This window comes from Agrilus planipennis, unplaced genomic scaffold (assembly GCF_000699045.2).
Source record: "Agrilus planipennis isolate EAB-ADULT unplaced genomic scaffold, Apla_2.0 scaffold44, whole genome shotgun sequence".
Taxonomy (NCBI): Eukaryota; Metazoa; Arthropoda; class Insecta; order Coleoptera; family Buprestidae; genus Agrilus; species Agrilus planipennis.
The window spans coordinates 107,885-118,333 of record NW_020438939.1 but is presented as its reverse complement, the minus strand read 5'-3'; the positions used below and the strand labels follow the sequence as shown (position 1 = coordinate 118,333).

The following is a 10,449-nucleotide window of genomic DNA, read 5'->3' as shown; positions in this document are numbered from 1 at the left end:
GATTCCTGAAAGCAGGCTGAAGAGGGCCTTCCGCCCTACCTTCCGGCATAGTCCGGAGGGACTGCCCGCCCACCAGCATTACTGGCTGGTAGGAATGAAACACCCAAAAGTTAAGTTTTTTCTCAAACAGAACTCACAGAACAAACGCCACTCATCCAGAAAACACTACAGGTCGGTTCAGTGACCTTTACGGGATGATTAAATTTTTACGTGTATTAGTGGCCAGAAATCACTCTTAACCCGACAGTCCTGTCCTGGATCAGGGGATATACCATTCCTTTTGAATATTTGCCCCCTTCGCAATTGCGTGCCCCAACGAAACCTTTTTTTCGTTCAGAGATTTCTCTAATTAAATCCACAGGACATAATTTATTAAATTTAGGAGCCGTAATAAATTCGAAACCAGACTCTCATCAATTCGTACCTATCTCCTATTTTCTAAGCTAAGAATCTAAATGGAAGAAAAAGATTTATCTCAAATTTACAAAAGACAACGCGTTTATCCATTATCCACCTTTTAAAATAAAGGACCTCGGCACGGCTTTGAGACCAATGTTGTCTCTATGTTGAATTTATCGTCCTCTTATCTACTTCGACAGATATGCAAAATTCATAGGTACTTTAGTTGAAGCGTGTCCCCTAGGAGTACGGTCTTTTTTATTGCATGTCTCTAGAAAGAGCAAAATTTTGAGAACTTCGCAACAATAACATGAACTTTGGTGCAATAATGTCCATCCCAGAGCATGTTAAGCTACATCTCAAGTGATATGCGAAAAGGACAATTTCATTTAGAAAATTTTTCTGACGCATCTCTCACCGGATGGAAGCCTGTTGTAGTCATGTTTGCACTCATGGATTCTGGTCAGAACAACAGACGCAATATCATTATACAATCCGGTTTCAATGCAATTCAGTGCTTTGCTCGTTTTTCGGAAGATTGTAACATCTTACTGTGTTGCAACAACACCACTGCCATATCGTCCATAAACAAAATGGGCAGCATTTAATTTCCCCACTCAAATTCTTTATCCAAATTAATCTGGCAGTCATGCGAACAAAGAAACCTCTAATTGTTTGTTTTCTACATTAACTCGAGGGATAACACTATAGCTGACCAAGAATCACGACGTCGTAACACAGACACAGAATGGTCCCTGTCTCAAAAAGCTTTCGACCATTTAGTAAGCAATTTTGGTACACCGGAGATTGACCTTTTTGCCACACAAATTAATGCGAAATGTAAAAATTATGTGCCTTAGTACAGGGATCCCAAGGCTATCAAAATTGATGCTTTCACTATTTCGTGGAGCGAACATTATTTTTACGCTTTTCCACCGTTCGAAATGATTCTGTGAACCCTCCAAAAAATTATACAGGACAGGGCGGAAGGACTCTTGGTAGTACCATGCTGGCCTTCTCAGCCATGGTACCCACTCTTTAATCGACTTATTGTTGGGACAGAAATTTATTTTGAGTCTTCACTTAACTTACTATCTTCACCATTTTCAGATCCCAGGGATTAGCACTACATTGAAGAAGTAACTCTACCTCTTAGTCTCCAAACACTGTCAGGCAAGCCGGCAACCCTTCTAGCGCTAAAAACAGCAGAAAGGTTGCAAACAATCTCCCTTGTTCGCTTATCGAATATTCGACATAACTGAAAAGAAAGTGTCATCTTCATCTCGGACCCAGTCAAAACAAGTCGCGTTGGAAGATCCCAACATATGCTTAGGATCCCTAAATTTAAGACCAACCCTTCCTTATGCGTAGTCAATTGTTTAAGGGAGTACATTGATAGAACTGGATCCCTAAGGAATGTGGAATGCGATTTTCCTTTTATCTGTCATAAAAACCCCACACAGGGACATCTAAGGCTACTATAAGTCGATGAGTAAAACAAGTACTTAGTTCCGCAAACATCGATACAACATTATTCAAACCACATTCGATCAGACCCGCTTCAACTTCGGAGGCATCTCGGAAAGGCTTTTCAATTAATTTAATTTGCAAAACGGCAGGATGGTCTCAAAGTTCAACCTTTACAAAATTTTACAACCGACCGGTCCAATCAAATGCCATCTTTGCTTGTGCGATTTTTGACATAAGCTCTTCAGAGGATTGGCTTGGGGCTTTCTAGTTTCCCCTTGTTGAGTTAATTTAATAATTTAAACATTCGTTAATCTTAGAATTATGATTATGTTACTGAAATTCTCATTTTTCTCCAATACAGACTGTTTGGATTATTATTCTTTTTTCCCTTCGTCGAATTTTAAGATTGCTCGTTCCTTAATTCTTTAAACATCTACGTGGTAAATAAAGTAATATTAGGACTGGATCTCCTATAATCACAATCGAACTTCACTTCAGGTAGGTAAGTTCGTTTGGTAGATTGATTTTCTTAAAAAGTGATTATAGAATGGGACGTTTTTTCATAATGGCTTTACACTTTAGAAACAATTATTTCGTGATGAGTTAACTTTCTNGTTTGTGTTCTTATTATTTCATCTAACTAACTACGCAAATTTAATTAGGCGCGTAGTCCGTCTAAATCAAGATGGGACATTACACTTACGTTTATTATTTTTAGATTATATGTTCCTTCTCCCCATTGACGTAAGGACATAAGCGATATCGCGATTCCGGTGACTAAACGAGAAAGGAAAATGTTTTCTAGTAGTCAGCCTACCGCTATGATCAACTACCCCCCGTTTCCTCTACCCCCTCTAGGCTGTACTAATTGGAATAGTACCTCTCGGTTAGATGCTGTGTTCGCTGCCAATATATGAAGGAGATCATGACGGTTTCGATATTTTTTTTATACTGATTATGTAATTATCTATTCATTATGACGTGCGGATGAGATCAAATACGATCGCAAAATTACTGACTACAAACCCAATGTTGTTTATTGAACAATGCATAATTTGCAGTAAATTTCTAAAAGTAACCTTGTTTCGAAATTGTATTTAAATCTAAAGGTGACATTACAATCGGTTTCGAATATGTACCTATTTTTATAACATTTACTTAGGTATATCCATGTATTTGTACGAATAATAAAATATGTTGACTTATAGCTACTAATACTTTTTTGTTGTAATAAATAAAAAATAAAAAATTGCACATTTCCAGAAAATATCAAACAATGCAATAAATACCTTATCATTTTTTAATGTACGTGTAATTTATCTAATCGATTAGGGATTGGGCTATATATTTCTAAAATTCAACAAACTGTAGTAGATGAATGTTACTGTTCAACATGTTCGGAGTCATTACCATATTTGCCCTTTTTGCGGTTTTTGACAGGTAACAAGTTACTATCATTGCGTACAATAGAGGGGACTAATTATGTATATTATTTAAGAGGGTGCTGGGCAACTAGCTATAGGTTTCCCGACAATTTCTTGTTTGGCTCTGCAACATCAGCATACCAAATTGAAGGGGCATGGAACGAAAGTGGTAAGAAATTTTAATTTTTACAAGGCATCAAGTCAACGGCACCTCGAGGCTTACGGTGTTTAGATATTAATACAAACTGTGATGAAAAGTCTTTCTTTTGATTTAATTCACCATAGTTTAGAACATTTCATATTTTTAAGGGAAGGGTGAAAGCACCTGGGATAGGCATACTCATACCCATCCAGAAATGATCATTGACGGAAGCAATGGTGACATAGCATGCGATTCTTATCACAAATACGAAGAGGATATCCAACTTCTTAAATATTTAGGAGTAGATTTTTATAGATTTTCTTTATCGTGGACAAGAATCTTCCCAAGTGGATTTCCAGACGATATTAATTACGAAGGCATCAATCACTACAACAAGATCCTAAATTTACTTGTAGCTAATAATATTACGGCTATGGTTACTCTGTTTCATTGGGATCTTCCACAAGGCCTTATGGCGGTAGGAGGAATGCTCAATCCTAGGTTTGTCACCTTCTATACTGAATACGCAAGAACGGCTTTTGAACATTTTGGCGATCGAGTTCAATATTGGTTAACTTTTAATGAACCTTTTCAAACTTGTGTGTTTGCGTATGGAGATTTAATGTTGGCTCCTGCACTAGGAATCTCAGGGATTGCGGACTATCTCTGTGGACATAATCTACTGAAAGCTCATGCAGCGGTTTATCATTTATACAATACGACATACAGACCAAAATTTAAAGGTTTGTCAAATAATTAAATGCACGTCAAAAGAAGACTGCACCAATTTATTTCATTTGGTTTCTGTAATTTAGGTAAAATTGGTATCTCAATAAGTGCTGACTGGTTTGAACCAAATACTACGGATGATGAGGTAGCTGCAGAAAGAATACGGCAATTTTGGGTAATGAACAAACATTAACCAACATAACATAAGACAAACATAATACGAAGTATGTAGAAGTGTTTAAACAATGCTATATTTTCAGTATGGTATGTACATTCAACCAGTTTTTTCATCTAAAGGGGATTATCCTGATGTTGTAAAAGAATATATTGCTTATCATAGTTCTTTAGAAGGTTATAAACAATCGAGGCTTCCACAGTTTACTCCGGATGAAATAAACTACATAAAAGGAACTTATGATTTTATGGGTTTAAATCACTATAGTACGTATATGGCTAGCGAAGCTCCAAACATTAGTCTGGAAACATCTTACTACAATGATTATCAGGTCAGCCTATCGTCTGCTAGCGGTTCGATAGCGAATGATTCCAACGGTTTACTTGAGGTTAGATATCATACACAATACTTGCATAGCATTAACATTTCTTTTACTGTCCATTTCTTTCCCTTAGTTTGGATATGACTAAGGAAAATACCTAGGCACTTAAAATGCGTAAACGAATTTTGTGCGATAACCCCTTCAACTGTTTACAATCGTTTGTCATTTTTTTTGGCACCGTGAAATTTTTCATTTGCTGAAATAAAGGTGTCAGAAAATAAAAATGAATTACAGCTCCAACACCATCACAAAAAAAGGGAATAGGTTAAGTAGTACTATTGAAAGCCCTTACATTTCTACCTTACCTTGACACTATATTCTGGTCCAGTCCGAATACATGTATCTACATGTGATTGTTGTGTTTTTTTGTATTATTCGATCCATTTTTCATCTTTCGGCATTATATCCTAAGTAGTTGTATATTCTTAAAGAAGGCCACTGCAATGCGCATTGAAAAGGCAAAAATCCTTGTACCTATTTAGTTGTACCTATTAGCCTGGCTTAAGTTTCGATGATAAAGGGGATTATTTGTAGCTAATTCAAAAATAGTAAAAAACCGTTAAACCAACTTTTTCGGTCCTTGGGATATCAAAATATCTTTTTCTATTTTGTCTAGAGAAACGCTTTTTGTGATGGTGTAGCATCCGCTGTTATAAAGCTGTTTTTATTTCATTTTTCATCAAATAGTTATGAAAAAATGAAAATGTAAAAATAATTGACAACAGAACGTTCCAAAGAATCTTTTTAAAATATTTCTTGTTCCGAATGGGATGTACTAAAAATTTAGAAGTGTGAATATGTGATTAATAAACACGCTGTAACAATTTAAAATAAGGAAGAAAAATGTGAAATAAATCCATTTACTGTTTTAGATTGTTCCGTGGGGTTTTAGAAAATTGTTGGTATGGTTAAAAGATACGTATGATGATCCGGACATCTTTGTGACAGAAAATGGAATTTATGATTTGGATGACGTGATTGACGACAAAAGGAGAATTTCATATTATGGCGTAAGTATTTTACCGTCACCACATGCATCAAAAAGGTTGAAATAATTATAGATACCAGATTCATGGCATACCTACTCACTGTAAACTAATTTTGTAGCAATATCTTGAAGCTCTCTTGGAAGCCATTTATATTGATAATGTCAATGTTATTGCCTACACGACTTGGAGTTTAATGGATAATTATGAATGGAATTTAGGATATACGTAAGGAATATAAACAATAGTTCAGTAAACAAAATTAACCTAAAAGTTAAAGTTAAACAAAAATTTGCTTGTTTATTATTTATATATACTGTTTCGTTGTAGTAAAACCTCACAATGTACTTCTTCTTTTGTGTTCTTTCAGGTCTAAGTATGGAATTTTTTATGTAAATTTTTCTGATCCTGACCGGCCTAGAATTCCAAAATCGTCAGCACATTTCATTAGAAACGTATTTGGAAATAGAACAGTAGTGAGTTACGACAAAATTGATTAAAGATGATTACCTCCTTCATAAGGCTCAAATAATATCTGTATATTACAATATGCTTCTAGATGTCAGCTTTCGTCAAGATAAATACACTTATATTTTATTTATTTGTCATTCAACCAATTACTTACAAGACGATTAAAGTAACACTAAATTTATTGACTTGACAATAGGAAACAAAATATTTTATTTTTTAACTAATGTGCATTCTTATATTATATCTTCAACGTTTACTTATGTAATGTACCCTAGTTTGTATTGTATACATACATATGGGCAGGATAAAATGTGTTTTATTGTTTCCTCCTGGGATCTCTGTGTCAGAAGCCCTGCTCTTGGTGGTATCTGAAGGTTTTTCCCATTGTGAATCAAATAAGAAGGGAATGGTAATCGAAGCAACCACAAAAACAATTTGAAATACCCTACTTACTTAATTTCTTTTCTACATGCTTTTATGTATCGATTAGAACTTATATAGTTTGACTTAACTTGAACGTAAATGGACATAATCTACTGAAAGCTCATGCAGCTGTTTATCGTCTCTACAATACGACATACAAACCAAAATACAAAGGTTTGTCAAATAATCAAATGCTTGCAAACAATTTGTTTAATTTCTTTTCTGTAATTTAGGTAAAATTGGTATCTCAATAAGTGCTGAATGGCTTGAGGCAAATAACACAAATGAAGAGGCAGCTGCAGAAAGGATAAGGCAATTTTGGGTAATGAACAAACATTAATCAACATAACATAACACAAACATACTACGAAGTATGTAGAAGTGTTCAAATGATGCTATATTTTCAGTATGGTATGTACCTTCATCCAGTTTTTTCATCTAAAGGGGATTATCCTGATGTTGTAAAGGAATATGTTGCTTATCATAGCTCTTTAGAAGGTTATAAACAATCGAGGCTTCCACAGTTTACCGAAGATGAAATAAACTACATAAAAGGAACTTATGATTTTATGGGTTTAAATCACTATAGTACGTATTTAGCTAGTGATGCTCCAAGCAGTAGTCTGGAAACATCTTACTACAATGATTATCAGGTCAGCCTATCGTCTACTGGTGATTCGGTAGCGAATGATCCCAACAGTTTAATTGAGGTTAGACATATTTTCTATCTCTTTCCCTTAGTTTAGAATTGACTAAGCAAAAAATCTAGACACTTAAGGTGTTGGCTCTTTACACAAATATAGACCCTCCAACCTGTGAGTGCGTTGATTCTTTGATTAGAATTTCTTTGTTTAATTTAAAAAATATCATAATTACAAATATACAGGAATTAGTATAGTATATATAAGCAGGAATGAGAGGATCTTAAGTGAGTTAAGATATTTCATTTCACTTTTTGTTTCATGTGAAAGTTTTTTATGTAAATTATTAAAATTAAATTATTTAGAATCGTTTGTCAGTATTTTTGGCAACATGAAATTTTTCATTTGCTGAAATAAAGGTATCAGAAAATAAAAATGAGTTACAGCTTCCCTACCATCACAAAAAAGCGCAAATAGCAAAATTAAAAGTACCTACAGTTCTATCCTACCTTATCACTATATTCTGGCCCAGTCCAAATACATAGTGTTCATCAGCTTCATGTTCATATTTTAGAATACAATTTAGCTTTTACAATAAGACAAATANGTCAAAAACCTCCTCGATCAGTTTTTTGCCAGCAAAGACCAAAAATTTTATGAGCGTGGAATTATGCTACTACCAGAAAGATGGCAAAAGGTGTTGGACCAGAACGGTCAATATATAATTTAATAAAGTATTTGTTTATTATACGAAAACTGTCTTTCATTTCCATAAAAAAAAAACGAAATGACTTTCCGAACAACCCTATAGATTAAGTCAAGAATTTAACAAATGAAGATCATAAAGATCTTTGATGACTTTAAAGTTTTCTACTATGTTCGCAATGAAACGCAGAACGATGGAGAATAGACAGCTCAAATGCAGTACATGTCTAAATGTTTGAGGTCATGTACCATCCTGGTTGTGCGCCGTTGTATTGCCTCCTGGGTATTAATGTCATTTAGGAGTTGAGAAAACCAGACGCAGTTCTCACATTCAGCGATGGATCTGACGTAATAAATAATACGGTCGGTTTGTTCAGCTATGAGAAAACTTTACGAAAAAAGTACATTGCTGATGTGGGGTCCATTTTAAGACCTGCGTAATGATAACCCCGAGGTCCACTAGAGAACCGGTGAGTTGTAACGCGCAGCCTTGTAAGACGTATTGTCTGCCACAGTTCTTCTTCCCCGGATGAGGTACCTCACATTTGGTCGCTTTTAGGCGTAGAATCCCCGCAGTAAATCCTGATAAGCCATATCAGGATTTCCATGAAGTTTAGTATCATCGGCGTAACAGTTCCAAGAGCAGATACTGTCAAGATATCAATGTGAATCAGTTGGCGTTTTACATAGATTAAAATACCCATCGTTACGAAAAATGAAGTAACTGGAGGGGTGAATCATAGAGACAGGTTTTCCGATTTAAGTCAATTAAGTTTCAGTAAGGAGGACAAATTCCGATTGGAGTGAATATGGGCAATTTAATGTTTAATGTTAGGATTTTTCACGCTACTGCCTTCGGCTGTCTTCCGTTGCAGAACGATTTTTTAGGTTACATTAATTACTTTCTTTGATCTTAATTAATCTTACATTGCGGTTAGTTATTTTATTAATGAAGGAAGTTATTTACAGTTCGGTAAAGTATTTGTGCTAATGCTCGTTATAAGTAATTTTCCTAGAAAGTGCTAAAAGTAAAGATCAGATTGAGAATTTTTTTCGTCGGTACTTTTAAATAGAATGAGATATTTTTTCATAATAGCTTTATACTTTAAAAGCAATTATTCTAGAACACTTGCTGTTGTATTTTACTTTTGTTTTAATTGCGCCTGTATTATGTTTTATCAATATATTAATTGCTTTAATCACATGAGTTTTTTAACATTACCTCCTTATTACCTCAAGTTTTAATTTTAAAATACATCTATATAATCTTTACGTAGAAATAAAATTGAAGTGTTTGTCTGAATTTTATCGAAATAATTGCATTTTTTTTGTCCATACGGTTATTTGTGTGCTATTAAAACAAAACCGACATTTAGAATTATTATTATTATCGTAGATTGTATTCAATAGATTAACTAATGCCAGTATTAATTTATTTATGAAAATATTTCTGCTTAATTGCTAGGTGGGTTTAAAACTATCATCTATACAAGCGACAACATTGGTATAAGTAGAAATTTATTTATCTAATAATTAAATCTTTGGAAAAGTTTGTAAAGATGGATTGTTTAAAACAGCTGTAGTGATCCATATACAAAAATAGTTAGTATGGGTGTAAACAACAAAAATGTACTTTAATAATGCTGCAGGTAATCGATATCGGCGCGGCGGCACGTTTGATACACCGAAAACTGGCAGAAGCAGATTATACTGCAGTGAAAACTGGTACGACGAAAGGAACTTATGGGAAATTTTGGAGAAAAGTTCCATACTGTGTAAATAAGCAGCCAGATATCTGACAGAGACACGGACAATATATATAATTAGTGTTGATATAAATAGTGCGCGAACAAAAAGACTAAAAAGTAAGCAACATGCTCATTGGTATCAAACTGATATGTTTTTCAAATACAACTTGTCCCATATTTAAATACAAGATTGTCTACAGCATCTTAATTTAAACTGCAACATAAAGTGTGCAACAATAGAAAAAAGAAGCTTTTTTTTTAAATGTAGGTACCTGTAGGATTACTGTTTAAATAAATAGCTGTACTAGAAAATTTGTTCAGCCCTTCTTAATGTCACTAGCAAAACTTTTCGGCTACTAATTTGCCTAAATAAATAACGTTCTTCTCGACTCTTATGAATTTTTAACAGCACTAAAAAAAATGCAATTGCATAGATATAATGTGTAGTCCATTTCGTGATACTCTTCTAATGTAAAAACAACCGTGAGTGTGTTACTTTTGGAGTGTTCTTTTGAACTTGGCGTGAACTTTTTTTATTTTTATAAGTGAGTTCCTCCTATACGTGCCTGCTGTTAGCGCGTCCTTCAAACTTGTCGTTTTAAAATTTTTCTCCTGATAAACCTTTGTAACGTGTTTACTGATAAAACTTCACATAATACAAAATTACAAGGGACAACCTTGTAACTTTTAAACTCATTTTTAGACATGCGCATCTAGCACTGTACCTTTGACGATTTTACCTGCTGTACATGCG

At 34.3% G+C, this 10,449-nt stretch overlaps 1 protein-coding gene across 1 annotated transcript; it reads left to right on the top strand.

Moving 5' to 3' along the window:
- Positions 1 to 3,212: 3,212 nt before the first annotated feature.
- Positions 3,213 to 7,609, top strand: LOC108733458 (myrosinase 1-like). Its single transcript, XM_025974491.1, has 6 exons — positions 3,213 to 3,309; positions 3,368 to 3,462; positions 3,603 to 4,109; positions 6,707 to 6,775; positions 6,835 to 6,923; positions 7,009 to 7,609. The coding sequence occupies exons 1-6, from the start codon at positions 3,248 to 3,250 to the stop codon at positions 7,345 to 7,347; spliced, it is 1,161 nt and encodes a 386-aa protein (XP_025830276.1). The 5' UTR covers positions 3,213 to 3,247; the 3' UTR covers positions 7,348 to 7,609.
- The last annotated feature ends 2,840 nt before the right edge of the window (positions 7,610 to 10,449 follow it).

Coding starts and splice junctions, on each gene's coding strand:
- LOC108733458 (XM_025974491.1), top strand. CDS start 3,248: ATGTTACTGTTCAACATGTTCGGAGTCATTACCATATTTGCCCTTTTT. Junction 3,310..3,367: donor CTTTTTGCGGTTTTTGACAG/GTAACAAGTTAC, acceptor ATATTATTTAAG/AGGGTGCTGGGCAACTAGCT. Junction 6,776..6,834: donor ATACAAACCAAAATACAAAG/GTTTGTCAAATA, acceptor TCTGTAATTTAG/GTAAAATTGGTATCTCAATA.